Source organism: Trachurus trachurus, assembly GCF_905171665.1.
Source record: "Trachurus trachurus genome assembly, chromosome: 17".
NCBI classification, from domain to species: domain Eukaryota; kingdom Metazoa; phylum Chordata; class Actinopteri; order Carangiformes; family Carangidae; genus Trachurus; species Trachurus trachurus.
In genome coordinates, this window is record NC_139900.1 from 26,965,249 (window position 1) to 26,980,746 (window position 15,498).

The 15,498-nt window shown below is 41.5% G+C and overlaps 1 protein-coding gene across 5 annotated transcripts; it reads right to left on the bottom strand.

Annotated features, from left to right (window-relative positions):
* Positions 1-2,805: 2,805 nt before the first annotated feature.
* xirp1 (xin actin binding repeat containing 1) lies at positions 2,806-14,725 on the bottom strand. Of its 5 annotated transcripts, XM_083990640.1 has the most exons (5): positions 14,553-14,725; positions 12,135-12,286; positions 11,856-11,900; positions 5,594-10,042; positions 4,885-5,160 (listed from the first exon to the last, which is right to left on the bottom strand). In XM_083990640.1, the coding sequence occupies exons 4-5, from the start codon at positions 10,040-10,042 to the stop codon at positions 5,158-5,160; spliced, it is 4,452 nt and encodes a 1,483-aa protein (XP_083846766.1). In that variant the 5' UTR covers positions 11,856-11,900; positions 12,135-12,286; positions 14,553-14,725; the 3' UTR covers positions 4,885-5,157. The 5 variants fall into 5 exon arrangements, with proteins under 5 accessions (XP_083846764.1, XP_083846763.1, XP_083846762.1 ...); XM_083990638.1 differs by having other exon boundaries at positions 2,806-10,042; positions 12,207-12,286; XM_083990637.1 differs by having other exon boundaries at positions 2,806-10,042; positions 11,856-11,897.
* Between the last annotated feature and the right edge of the window lie 773 nt (positions 14,726-15,498).

Consider the following 15,498-nt stretch of genomic DNA (forward strand, 5'->3'; position numbering starts at 1 on the left):
TTCCCACCTGATGTGAAGAGCTTAGACAAAGGACTCTTTCCTTTAGACCAGGAGCCCAGTCTGGGCTTGGTCTTTTCAGCTGGTTTTGCAGCATCCTTCAGAGAATTTGTTCTCACAACAGCCTTATTCTGACTACCATTATTTTCTTGATCATTGGCTGAGTCAATCTTTTCAGGTGGATTTTTATTGCTGTCATGGCTGCCTTCTTCTTCAGTCATTTGTCCTGCAGAACTGTGCAGGACGGCTGGATCTTGTAGTTCATGTGGATTGACTGAGCTTTCTGGGATAACATCCAAATGATCCGGTGACTTTTGATCCAGTACATCTTCAGTTGAACTGGAAGTTTCAGTGAGACTCTGAGTATCATGTGATTTCTCAGGCTTCTCTGCAGCTCCATTGAGAACTGTAATATCAGCTGGAGGACTCACTTGACTGCCCTCAACCAACGTATTGGTTATTTCTCCATGACATTCATTTTCAGGGAGTTCATGGCTCACTTCATTTTTGCTCTGTTTTTCACTGAGCTCAGATGTCAAATGATCAAAGCCATTTCTTTCTTCTTGCATGTCCTTGGACTTATTCACTTGATTTTGTTCAGATTGCTGTGGAGGCTCCAAGATCGTTTGAGAAGGTTCATCAAACTGAGCCACGTCAACTTTGGGAGCAAATCGTACAAACTTCTTAGCTTTATTTGGAAATAAATCCGGCCTGTTAACTGCTGGACTGTAGTTTGACTCTGAAGCGAGTGCCACATTTGTCTTCGCTATTCTTTGGTTTGTGTAAATAAAACCTTTATCTGTGGAGGGTGAAGTAAAGGTGAGCTTTCTTGGAGAGATGCTGTCTTGGTTGCTTCCAGCTTTGGTTGGATCAGTCCTCTGTTTTGATTCCTCTGAACGTAACTCAGGTGAGGTAAACCTTGTTGTCTTTGATTGATCCTTGATCCCTTTGTCCTTCACTTCCCCTGACTGGTTGATCTTTAATTGGGTCCTGTCACTTTTCTGATGCTCTGTAAAGCTCATGCTATTAGTTGCTATTTTACTGATGTCAGGGCTCTTATTCAGAGCTGGTGTATACGCCCTCTGTGATGAGTTAACACCCGTATTCTTCTTCTCTGGTGGCCAGCTCATTTTCAGTTTGCCTTTCACATCAGCATCTCTCTTATTCCCAGGCTCCGTTACAGATGACTTTGTAATAAACACACTTGCCGAGATGTCTCTTGGCCCATCAGAAGTTTTCAAGTTGTAGGTAGCTGTTGGTTTTTTAGTTTTGGGAGTTGGCGAAGCATCCAGCTCATCTATTCCTTTATTTTCCCCAAGCCAACGATCTTTATGTTGTTTGTGCCCAAATCCCTCATCATAATTTCCCTTTCTTTTAAAAAGCTGTTGGTAGTGAGACATGCAGTAGAACTCTCCATAAAGAGAAGAATAGTTGCGAATGCTGAAACAAAACAAAACAAAGCCTTTTGTGATATTAAACTTTTTAAAAATCAATCAATCAGATATTTTTGAATTTGATTTATTTGTCATGCTTCATCAGCTTAGGTGAATGATTTCAGTATTTTTTTTTCTTAAATCCTCCATTATAATGTTTTAACTCAAACAGCACATAGAAATTTACTGTGTACTAAATATGGGAATTACTCAGCAATTTATCTGAATCAGTTTTTCGAACCATAAAGTAACCTCACCTGAGCTTCTTCCGACAGTGCTTACAGCAGAAACAGTTGGTGTGCAGGACAAGTTTGTTGGCGACCATTTTTTCCATTGGATAGACAGGTGACAAACAGGCTGAACACATTTCCTGGGCAGGTGACTGGAACTGGGATAATAAAAAACAACTTCAGTTCAATGGACACCGACATTAGAGGACCTCTCTGTCCTGTTTTTATTCCTCCTACTTTCTAAATATTTTAATGATTTTCTTTTATTCCTTTGATCCCAAGTTGTTGAACATTACATCTATCCTCACTATGTATCACAGCCTCTGAAACTTCTGATTAGCTTGCACATTTTAGTGACCAGACAGTTTAACCAGACACCTAGTATAGGTACAATACAGTAGCCTACACTATTATTAAATTCTTGGTAAAGAAAACAATATGAAGCCAAAGCTTAACAGCTATGTGATTTGAGTGAAAACTTTTTATTTCATTTCAAATGTGTTTGATAGTGAAACAGACCCAAGGCCTGGTTTAGCCCAACATAACCTAGTTTCATCTTCAAACAAACTTAAATCTGCCTTATTTGCCTGTATTTTGCTAATTCAGGCCATAGAAATAGAAAAACAATTATTTCATCATATTTATTTACCGGTACTGTATTTCCATTGCCAGAGTGAACATTTGTGAACATTTAGTAAATTATTTGTCTGAGCTGACCTGCTTAGGTTAATGGAATAATGTACTTAAAGTTCTTAAACTAAAAACTTGTATATCTATTAATGATTTTAAGTTTATTTTAAAGAATGCAGTGAGGGAGCTCATTGTTTTTTCTGGAGTGAACAGTGTGTGAGTATCCGACATTTTGTTTTGATTGTTTATTGTCTATCTTGTATGGGCTGATTTGACATGGCTGCTACCTTGGCCAGGTCTCCCTTGTGAAAGAGATTTCTGATCTCAATGGAACATCCTAGTTGAATAAAGGTAAATGAATAAATAAAATATCAGTGGTTGATGACATGGTGTTCCATGATAATTGACAATATTCAACCCATTAAGATTTAAAAGAAATGACAGGATGAAGAGGCACCAGTGCAAAAAAATAGAAATCAGTTTTTAAGACCTGGTCTTTAAACTGTCATTTATTTCACCATTTACACAACAGAACATACAGTATCAACTATATGCTAATATTTAATAAAAGAGGAGAAACACTTGATCGTGTGGTTACAGTATAAAATCTATAAGACACAATTTTCAATTAAAAGTCAACATTTTTTAAAATATTTTTAGATAATCAGTTTTATGACTAACAAAACCTTTTAGTTTAAACATATTGTGATAAATATACAAATGGAATAACTGCTTTTCTAAAAGTAAAGGACTGGGAATTGCACTCTCTGATAAGTGGCTTGTTTAGTGCTTGTCCTTTGGTTGGCTAAATGTTACAAACACTGTTCCTTCCTCCTTGGCATTATTTTCAAAAGGGCGACCAGATCTTCGCAATAAAGGGGACGTTACAACTTCATATCTGGTTGGACTCCCAACTACTTCAAACAGAGCAGATGAATTAGTGTCAGATTGTTTGGTGACAAATGTTGAGGTCGTGGAGGAAACAAATACGTTGCCAAAGCCGTCGGTCTCTTCATATGTCTCACTGACAGTCTTTGTGCCGATGATCCCTGCAGGTTGCTCTGGCACAGTTTTCACCTCAAGCACACTGACCTTGCGTTGCACAGGATTGTTTGTACCATTTTTTGAGGACACTGCAGCAGACTCCTGTCTCAGCTCACTTTTTGCATCCTGGGAACTATCCTCTGTTTTTGGTTTAAATGTGGACATGGTTGGCTTTGGTTGTTCAGCAGGTTTTCTGGCAGCTGAGTGAATGGAGATGAATGACGGGGAGGACTGGGAAGAGGACTGTCTGACCAGTGGCTTATTGTGCACTTGTTTTGTGTTATTGTGTCTAGGCACTTCTTTCTTGGAAGAAGTTGAATCTGAAACATCAGTGATCTCTTTTGTTTGGCCTGATTTGGCCTTGCTTGACCCGATACTTATTTTCCTGATGTTGTTGGCAGACTGATGGTTTCGCTCAGATTGGAAAGATTCATCAAAAAGTCCTGACAAGCCCGCAATGTCAGCCTCAGATTTAAGATTAGAGACAGAGTACAAGGCCTTTTTAATAGCCTCTTCAATGTCAAGAAGTTTTGCAAGAGTCTCTTCCTTAAGATTCATTATGTCTTTACTTGCCTTCTCTAGATCTTCAAATGCAGTGTCAACTGAGGAGATACTTTCTAAATCATCATCCTGTGTCTCTACTTCAACTTTCTTTTCCTGTGTTTTACTTTGTTTGGCATTTCTGCTTGGAGTGGCTACCCAAGCAGGGACATTCTCATATAATGTCTTCAAGGTGGTGACGTCAACACTGCTGGTTTCTCCTTCCATCTCCTGGACCTGAGACAGGATTCCTTGGAGTTCCTCTCGTTTTTTCAGATTTTCAAAAATTTCCATTGCTGCCTTCACATTTCCTTTCATGATCTCCTCCTTGTGAACAGAAAGCCTCTGCCGCCGCTCATCCTCCGTCTCCCTTCCCTTCTTCTCTCTAAGAACAACTTTATCCTCAAGCTTTTGATGCTGTCCATTGAGGTAATTTTGCTGTAAATGGCACATATCAGCCTGACTGTTGGTGTCTGACACCTGCACCTCAGTGCTATGTTGTTTTTTGATAGGTTCAGGATTTGATTTGGTTTTTTGAATAATGGTTTTGTTTGTACATTTATTGTCACTCTCATTTATTACTTTAACCCTTTTGGATAACAAAGGGACTTTTCTGTCCAGAGACTCACTTTCCTTTCTTTCAAAGTTCTGTAGAGCGGCTTGCAACCCCATGCTCATTTCATGTTTACCATCTTCTGCATAACTCTTCATACACATCTGAATCTCCTCAGCTGCATTAATTTTCTGTATTAAATTCCTCTCCATTTCCACAGTGCTGTTAATTACTTGGCAGTTCGATTTGTCCCCTTTAAGTGGTGCTGTTTTCTTTTGCTTCTTGATTTCCTGAGTCACTGAGTTGATTATTAGATGTTCATTTGACTGACTTGAATCTTGCACTGATTTATTAACACATTTTTTGTGGTATGTTTCATGTAATATTTCTTCATTGGTTCTGCTTGCTTGTAGTTTATCTGTAGAGGGCAAAGGGAATTGCTTGGAATTATGTTTTGGAGGAATCTCTGCGCTCATCCCATTGCCGTCGATGGGGGAAGAAACTTCAGGAGTAGCAGGAAGTGGAATATTTGGTTCCTCGTCTACAGCTATTGATTTCATCCATTGTGGCTTTGGTGGTAAAGCTGGCTTCTGCTCCTGTGGATTCTCACTAGTCTTTTGGGGGAGTGGAGGTGGAGTTACACACTCAGAGCTGGATGATATTGAGTTTCCATTTGCTACAGGGTTGGGTGTTGAATTCTGTGTTGTAATGCGTGGTTGTCCTTCACAGGTTACTGAAATTGAAGGAGACAATGTTGTGTCAGATGGAGGCACAGACACCACAACACATGGCTTGTGAACAGTCTCGCTCCTCCCTGAACAAGCCCTACCTGAATTTCTGTATATCATTGCAGCTTTATAATCTCCTTTGGATACATTTATACTAGAATTTCTAAGAGATTGCAGAGCCAATTGAACATTACCTTTTACAATATCTTCTTTGTCTAGGAGCTTCTGTTCTGTTGCTGCATTCTGCAGAGACCTAATAGCTGCCCTCACATCTCCTCTGATAACTTCTTCTGTCTCATCTTCTGTCATCTGGCCATTACACTCATAACTTACAAAAGGTGGCAGTGATTCTGGTGCACAGGTACTAACTACATCTGCTCTTTGTTGACAAGCCTCATAGGAAACATGGCTTCCCTGACCTTTCACTGCATCACTGACCTTTGGACAAGTCCTGATTTGCTGGCATCTGGAGGAAGATGAACACGTGGATTGCGTCGCTGCTGATGAGCTTCCCTCTTGTGCCGAGACATTGATGTTGTATATTTTTCCAGGAACAACGACTTCACGCTCCACATTCATACTTTGCTGTTTAGCCATTTCAAGGGACTTTTTAGCTGCTTTCACATCTCCAGATATAATGACCTCTTTTTGTGCAGGGCTTCCCTCTATGTCAGGACTTTCTGTCGATAGATCCATGTCATAGATAGTTCCAGGTTTAATGATCTCCCGCTCCACACACATGCTCTGTTGTTTTGCACGTTCCAATGACTGCAGTGTTGCTTTGATGTCCCCGGCCACAATCTCCTCTTTTTCCACCATGACGGCTTGCTTTACTGCAAGTTGTTGCTTCGCTGTTAAGACATCCCCAGGGATTATTTCTTCCTTTGGAACACATGTGTCAACACTGAAAGAGCACTCGGATGAAAAAACTTTTTTGGTATTCTGTACATCTCCTGGCAAGACATCAGAAATGGTTCGCTCCACCTGTTCTTTCTGCTGGCAGAGACTTCTCTTTGCCTCTCTCACATCCCCGTGAACGATTTCAGTCTGTTCTTTAGCAAGAACACTGTCACTATCAACTTCATCCCCTGACAACTCAGTATGAAGACTCTTCAGGTAGTGCAGATCTCCTTTCTCAATGCAACTTTTGTACAAGTTTACATTTCCCTTTTCATTGTCATCCACTCTACATGATGCTGCAGTCCTCTGACTCTTGGCAGTGGCTAACAGATTTCCAATCGTTGACTTCACATCTCCCCTCTCGATGATGTGACTCTCAGTTCTGGTCTCACTGTTGCAGATGAGTGAATAAACGGACATCTCTGCTTGTCCCCCTGCAGTCTCTTGCATTACGATTCCTTTTTTCAAAATCTTGTCTTGAACAAGCAATTCATCAATCATCTGGACAATGTTTTGTATCCTTTGATCTTTCTCGAGGTTGATAGTTGTGGGTGACTGGTAGACTGGAAGTTCTACAACTGTTGTGTTCACGTCCCCCTTCTCCACCTCTCTCAGAAGAGTAACTTGAGGCTTTAGGGTTGGTTTAAGTAAGAGTTGTAACATGATGTTCCTGATGTTACCCCCAACAACCTCTTCCTTCTGGATTGTCACACCTTCATTGCTTTCAAGCAGATATTTAGCCATGTTTACATTACTACTTTCATTTGCTTCTATTATGATGCCGCTTGAGTGAACAAAAGACATTTGGTGTAGATACAGCAGGCTGTCAGCAACACTGTTGGCAGTGATCTTGTCCAATGGAGTGGTCTCAAAGAGCCAGGTAGTGCACTTCACATCAGCTTTTGGTATCTCCTCCTCAACTCCTTGCTTTGAGGCATCCTCAGGCTCCTTGATTTTGTCCAGTGGCTGAGATTCAAACATCCAAGTGCAGCGTTTCACATCTCCTTTCTGGCTGTCCTCCCTGTGGACAGTTTTTACTGGACCTTGCTCCTGAGGTTCCCCTTTCAGACTTTCCATCGGTTGATTCTCAAAGAGCCAGGTGGAGGTCCTGACATCACCCTGCTGTACATCAGTGACACTAACCATTCGCACAAACTTCTGCTTCTGCTCAGCTTCAAATATCTGCTTATTGAGCTGCACACTGCTGCTGCCAAAGTCTTCAATGACCCTGACAGAGGGCTCCTCTCTGCTGGCAAGGGAGTCCAAAGGTTGCGTCTCAAATTTCCATCTGGCTGACTTGACATCTCCCTTTTCAACATCTTCTTGGGTGACAGCTCGGATCACATAAACCTCATTCTCTGCTTTGATTGCATCGAGTGGTTTTGTTTCAAACATCCACCTTGCTCCTCGTACGTCACCACTCATTACTTCCTCCTTTTTCACTGTTGTGACCTCATGAAACTGCCCCTTTTTGTCTCTAATGGCATACAGTGGCATGGACTCAAACATCATGGTGCTTGATTTCACATCTACATTGCTTTCCGGCTGTTCCGCAGTGAGCAAGTTCTGCTCAAGGGGTTCATGTTGGATTTTGTCCAATGAGGAAGTTTCGAATATAAACCTCTTGTTCTGGATATCCCCACTCTCAGCACCGCTCTCTCTCTGAATTTCTGCATCATTGTCCTTATTGATCAGGTTCATGGGGCAGTTCTCAAACATCCAAGTAAATTTGTGTACTGAACCCTTTTCTATGTGCTCACCTTGGGTTTGTTCATCAGACATTCTCATCATTTCAGATCCTATTTCATCAAGGGACTGAGATTCAAAAAGTTCTTTGACTCGTGAGACATCTCCTGACTGAAAGTTGACCTGGCTGACACATCTCATGTCTTGTTCTGAATTTGTTTCCTTCCTAATTCTATCCAAGGTTTCTGTTTCAAAAAGATGTTTGACTGTTTGAACACCGACCTCTGACTTGACTGAGTCCTGTATGGTATTGCAGAGCTTCAGATTGTACTCCTCACCATCTTTGATGCTGTCTAGAGGCTGTGATTCAAAAAGCCAAGTAAAGGACTTGACATTGGTTTTGTCAATGGCTTCTTTATCCATCACTTTTTCTGATTTATCATACAAAATGTCCATTGGTTGTGTCTCAAACAGCCATTTGCAAGTCTTGACGTCACCTTTATTCGGCTCTTCTGCTGCTGAAGCATTTTGTTCTGTCTTGTTGAACTTGGAATGGATCCCATCTATTGTCTGGGTTTCAAAGAGCCACTTTGCCGTCTTTACATCACCCATTGTATCCTCCTGTCTGGTAATGCCTTTGATTACCTCGACATTTCCTTCTTCATCTGCAAGCTCATGTAAAGGTTTGGTCTCAAACATCCACTTATAGTTTTGGACCTTCCCTTTGATGAATTCTTCTCGGCTTACTGTTGTGATTTTATGGAGGTTTCCAGAGCTGTCCTTGATTGCATACAAAGGAGTTGTCTCAAACATTTCTTTGTTACCCTTTACATCTCCTGGTGTAATGGCATTTTCCTTCTCAACAATTTCTTCGTCAGAATGAGCAATTTTGCCCAAAGGAATCGTTTCAAAAAGATGTTTGAATCCCTTTACATCACCCTTTTCAATCTCTTGTTCTTTAAGCGAGGCATCCTTTTTGATACTGCAGCTCTCAAACATTTGCTTTCTGCCTTTCACTTCTCCTTGTTCATCAGCTGAAAGGGTAATTTTCTTCAGACGCCCAACTTCATAGGTATCAGTAAGAGTCTCCATGGGTTGAGTTTCAAACAGCCACAGAGAAGTCTTGACATCCCCTCCAATGATGTCTTCCTTTTCTGGTGAATCTCCTTTCAGTGCTGCCAAAGGTTTCATCTCAAAAAACTTCCTTTTGTTGACAACATCAGCCTCTCCTTCACATTCACCCACAGTTCCTTTAAAATTGTCTGCTGCTCCCTCAACCTCTTGTATGGTGTCAAATGGCTGTGTTTCAAACATCCACCTCTTTTGGTCAACTCCTGCTCTGTGACCCTCTTCCAGTGATATACCCCGAATTATTTTCACTCCATCAGTTCCCTTATTAATCAAGTCCAGAGGCTGGGTTTCAAAAAGCCAGCGGGCAGTACTGATGTTGTTGCTGTTGATCTCTTCCCTGCAAATGGATTTAATTTCATGAATATTGCCGCTGTTGTCTCTGATGGCACAGCAAGGCTCTGCTTGGAAGAGTTTCACAGTCTTCTGGACGTCTCCTTTCTGCTCCTGGAGCTCTGATCTCAGTTTCAGGAAGCTATAGTCTTCTACAGAGTTGCAGCGACCCAAGTCACTCACTGTTTGAGACTCAAAGAGAAGCCGAGTCCCTCTCACATCTCCTGGCTGGATGGGTTCTTTCAACACTGCCTCGACCAGTTCACCCTCTTCTCTTTTGGTTTTATTTACAGCATCTAAAGGCTGAGTCTCAAACAGCCACGTTGATGTTCTCACATCACCTCTGACAGACGTCTGTCTTTGAGCAAACATTTGTTGGCTGCTGTCAGCATGCTCAAACATTGAGGACGTGCTCCTGACATTTCCACCTTTTAACTCTTCATCATCCAGCAGCTTCTTGGTTGCATGAGGATCCCCAATATTGTCTAGGGTCCAATTCTCAAAAATCCACCTCATGGACTGCACTTCAAATTGATTAGCTGTATCTGCTGTGTTTTCTGACTGAACCGCCTTCATTACATCGTCATCCACGACATCATCAAGATTTGCCCTTAGGTCTGGGTGGATGTGTTTGAAGAGCCTCTTCAGCTCATTCTTCTGCCGTTGCTGATAGAATGTGGAGAAGGTTTCTTTAGGTGGAGGAACAGGGAGGCTAGTCAATGATGAAGGCCCTTCATAGTCCAGGGGTCTAGGAGGTACAGGAGGAGGTGGAGGGAGAGGCAGGTCTTCTTCATCATGAGGGGGTTGTGAAACTGTAACTTTCCTGGCTATGTCAGCCATCTTGAAATGAAAAGAGAGGGAAGTAATATTGTCAGAGTTCAGTAAATTAAAACAATATTAGAAAAAGTACATGCAAATAATATAATGTCATGCATTTGGCAAGTGAAGCCATACTTTACCTTTCTCGATCCTCACTTGATGTTTTTCACTGCAAACCATCTTCTGTCACACCAGGGTTAACAAAACACTTCATAGCTGTTAGTAGGCAGACATCAGCCAGACATTTATAACTTAAGCTCAAACTCTTTTTTTCTCTCTAGAACCATCTGGAAGAATAAATCTTTTATTGCATATAGTCCCTTTTTTTAGTATTTGGTAAGCGGATATGTTTTGGACAATAAAAACAAGGATTTAGTCATTCATTTAAACCCGCATTGTTGTCTACTTGGGGGCAGCAAACACAAGTTACCAATACATACGTACAGTACAATCAGTTGCTCTACCTGATTAATTTAAGTCCAGTATTCATGCCACTGTGCTTTTCTCTAATAAATGCTCATTGCCATCCTGCAGTCAGTTTTCTATTTTGTGTTATAGTTGCAAGAATTGGTCGCCTGCTGTGGCCAACAACTATGCTGTGAAGAGCAGCTGCAGAGGGAAATTGCAGTTCGAGCGGAAAGTTCACTTACAGCTATTTGATCAGTTACTGATATAGGCATGGCCGTTGCTAGGAATTCTGGGCTCCCTGAAAAAATACTCAAGTGGGCCCCTGCCCCCTGACTTTTTATTTAGCCTACTCTGTTTTGATGCTAATGCAGCATTACTATGTAATAATGTATGTACTATTAGTCAGGGTCTTATGCAGAATAATTCAGTCATACAAAGATTAGACTACTGGGGTTTTTGTGGGCACTACTGGGCGCTGGGCCCCTAGAATTATCATCACCTTTCTCCCCTATACAACGGCCCTGGATATAGGTGAAGATGAAAGTCAGTACTAATTGGCATTGTTTCATTTTGATTTAATGTATTGGAATACTGAGCCAAAATAATGAATCATGCATCACTGTCAGCACAGTGCCTACACACTGCACTGTAAATATTAGAACGTAGATTCAGACACTTAAAGGTGTACAGAAATGGCCGTTTGTCCTGTTTGTCGCGCCGAGTTGTCACGAGCTGCAACACGAGTTTACCCGAGTGAGGAAAACGAATTTGATTGGTCGTTATCGAGCGGGCGGGATATTCAAAGCTTGGGGCGAGACCGAGCTCCGTGTGTGTGTGTGTGTCTCAGACGTTTGAATTACGGATGACGGATCCAATATCAGTGGCTGGTGAATCGTGTACAGGCTGACGTATAATCCGTGCGCCTGCACTATCCAATGCGAAAAAAAAATACACACTTTCATCCCGGATTTACTCAAAAATAGAATTTTGCACAAAGTTTGACCTACATCGTCTGAAAGATGAGTTATTACATTAATTTTATGATCCAGAGTGGGCTCAAATTCAATTTTCTTTTCTGTACACCTTTAAAAAAAATCTTGGGCACTCATATTAAATTTTAATTTCATATAATTTTTCAAGGATGGCTTCCCCAATTGTTTCTGTAATCTTCTGAAGTAGCTTTATAATCTTGTCACATTCATGGCATCAGGAATTTTCACGAGGTGTATATTCAGTGTATTACAATTATTATGAACTTCTATAATGTAAATGTCAAGCCAATGCAATGTTATTGCTTCAGTTCTAGGTCAAAGGTTAACTGTCTTTGGTCATGCAAGCAGAGTGAAATAGTGAACTACCACAGCACACAGTTAATAGCAACCACACTTCAGTAAGGGGATGAAAATAAAGCAGGAGAATACAGTACCTTACTGTTTTTAGAACTTGTCAGTGGAGAACCAATGAATTCCTGCTGAACAACAGAAATAGAAAGTGTGATTTATATGGCTTTGGATCATGAGAGGCATTATTTTCAGTGTAAGTATATACTACGCACTGTTCTGCACATGTGCTATATTTGAGGAATGCAGTAGATTAAGTGCAACATGTGGAGTTGCTCCTATTGTCAGAGCATTGTGGCCATTCCCCACTGAAGCCCCTTGACCTCAGTGTGTGGGGAGGAATGAGAGGCATTTCTGGAACTCACTGGCTGTGTTGAGCCTCCTGTGGAGTCGATAGCTGCTGCTCTTGACAGATAGAGAGCTGATCTGTCTCTCACCGAGGAGGAAGTAGATATCCTGTCTCTGGGTAGTCCAGCTGGGGATCCTCCCTTGGTCAGTGATGGGCTAATTTTATCACCTGTAGCATAAAGACAATATAAATACAATAAGATTTACAGCCAAAGTACCAAAGTAACTGGCTTAATAACAACAATAACTGTGGTAAAATAAAATTTGGATTGTCTCAAATGTCGATACACTGACTCTTGTGAAAGTAGGACTCAGATATTACTGTGTCCCAAAATAAACAAAGCAGAGAGGGTCTAGGTGTCTAGTGTCAGCAACAAGTTTAATGATAACACTGAGTGTGTGTATTTATAGTGATGTTCATAGTATGTGTATATATATGATCTTGGAAACTTTCTTATCACTGTTGTAGCTCCTTGTTAATATGGAAACAATGTTGACCATTGCAGTGTGGCCTCCAAACTGTGATTCTGAGCAGCTCAGTGGACGTGTGATTTATTGTGCCAAGGAGAAAATATATAACAAACTAGTCAGTTTAGGAAGGCTTTGATCCCAGGGGGCTGACAAGATTAATAGGCCCACACAGCCTGCTCGCCTGCTGCCTGGGATGTGCCCCAAATTGCATGCAGTGGATTGACCATGACGCCCAAGAAGAGAGAGACAGAGAGAGTGAGAGAGAGAGAGAGAGAGAGAGAGAGAGAGAGAGAGAGAGAGAGAGAGAGAGAGAGAGAGAGAGAGAGAGAGAGAGAGAGAGAGAGACAGAGAGACAGAGAGACAGAGAGACAGCAAAACAAAACAGCAACTGCTAGCTCAGCTGGAGTGACACAGATTGTTTGCACATTGTTTATGTGAGCCATCAAACCATCAACTCCTGACCAAAGGAATGTGACCCCATGAAAAACATGGAAATGATTTCAGCTTTAACCTGCAGCTGAGTGTTGCTGCTATGGTACTGTGATTGTTGTAAGGAAATATCCTCTAAAAATACATAAAAAGAAAACAACAATAACCTAATGGTGAAATAGTGTGGAGTTATGTTAGTCAGGAATAAAGTGGATATGTTTGATTCAGAAAATATTTCAACAACAACAGCCCAGTGAACAATATGGGTAGAGGTCAACAGGCCTGTGTGTTGCACAGGCCATCCAGCTGTAACTAATGTCCAGATTTGAGCACACCTCCTCTTTTCACACACTAAGCCCTCCCAGGACAAAAGGACGGACCAACAAGCTGGCGCCTCTCACGAGTCCGGACTTAAAGCATTTTGCATAGATGGATGAGCAGACAGAATGAGAGCCATGCGCGTCCTCACCCACTAAACTGAGGTCAACTTCATCACTTATCATCCATACATTCACACACAAACAGTTTGATCTTGTTTGTAAAATCCTGTTCTTATCAATCAAAGACATCTCCTGGTGCTTTCTGACTCCTCTTTGATCTGGGTTCATTCTGCAGGAATGAAGAGGAGCTATTAGCGGCTCAGTAATGTCAGGGAGTTTTGGGCTGCTGGCAGCTGTACAAATGATGGTGAAATGCAAATGGTATTTGTTCTTCACCACCACCACCTTCACCACCATCAGCTGTTGCCAATCGTAGCCACATTCACAGACTGTAATGAAAATCTGCATGCCAGAAGGTAGCTCACTCCGGAGGGCCCCGGACCCCCCAAAGCGCACACACCCCGGCACAATATACATTTTTTCCCTTCTTGTTTTTTCTAACCTTTATGCTGCATCTCACTCAGCAGTTCACAGTCATGGAAAGAAGTAAAGCCAATAACAGAGTTAATACTGTTCTCTGACCTGCTGTCTCAGACACGTCTATGACAGCGGCTGAAAACTGATAGTCAACTTAAGACTTAATGAAGATGCCAGCAGCATCATCAAATCTCTCATTAGGAAAGACATGCACATGGAAAGAATCTGCATCACCTCTGTTTCACTAGTTTGACAAAGCCAGTAATTCAATTTTAGACCATTTTATAGGTGTTATAATCAATTGATTAGTCGATTGGAAACTACTTAAAATTAATTGTTTCAGTTATGGTCTTTTCATCAAATGTTTATTCTTAATTTTTTTGAATTCATCATATATCTTTGTCATACAGTTTTTTTTTTTACGTTATAGAACAAATCATAAATTCATCATTAGTTGTAAACCTAAATTGTTTATTCTAATGTTTTATGCTCTATGAATTAAATGAAATGTATTTTTGCTGAAATGAAAACAAAGCGTGTCCACTACGACCATCAACATCCATTCTGCTTATCCAAAGAAATCAAATCTCACTGGATAAAACATGAAAACTGTCACACAAAACTACATTACACATTAACATTTACCATTTCAACCCAGTTAACACTCAAGATACTCACTAAAACACCAGCGTCGCTCTCACTTCCTTCCCTGTTTATCCCCTCTGTGCTGGGTAACTGACTCTCAAGGCCTGTGTGATGTGATGTGTGGCGCAGCCTGTCTCCTCTCTGCCTCGTAGTTCTCTGTGACTGATCGCTTTCTAGTCCTGTGGCCTCAGTGACAGCTGATTTTTATCAGGCTCCGCTGCCCCAGTGGAAGACTTTGGCTATTTTTGGGAGGGTGGGCTGGCGGCTGCTGCTGCTGCTGCTGCTCTGGCTGAGTCAATCACCTCTGTTAGTCACCGGGGGACTGGGGCTCCCCTCCACCTCCCATTCCCACAGCTACATTGTCACCCACTATAACGGGCACTGGGTGGGACAGTATCTGTGTCAGTGGGCAAACACAAACAGGAACACACTAAACGTCCTGTTCTGGTTAGACGGTACAATGCTGACTCTGCTAAGGGCGCTCTTTCATACCGTAATCATTCAATCCAGTGGTTGAAATATACCTTGTAAAGAATATAAAACGATTTTCAACATTCTTTAGGATAATTCACTATAAATCGTGCCGGTAATCCTCAGAAACTCTATAGGAGACACCATAGATGTCCCCTCACATTCCTGCCTGTGTCTTATTCATACCAGACACATCCCAGGGTCAAAGCGTCAGTATGCTGGGGTGATATCAGTTCCACAGCAGCTCAGAGGGCCAAGGTCTGCGTCACGGTCAGAGCCGTCAGTGACAGCCTCACTTCTATCTTAAGCATGTGTGCCAACACATAGTTATGTATTTGCACCACTACATCCTCGTCTTTATTTAGCTGTTTCCTTGCAACTCTCAGGGTCAAAGAACACAGAGGTTACTGTTTACTCAGCTCTGTCAGGATTTAAAACTTCATTAAGATTTATGTGATACACTGTAAGCTCATGTCTTTTTATAATTTCACAATATCTGTAACTTCCC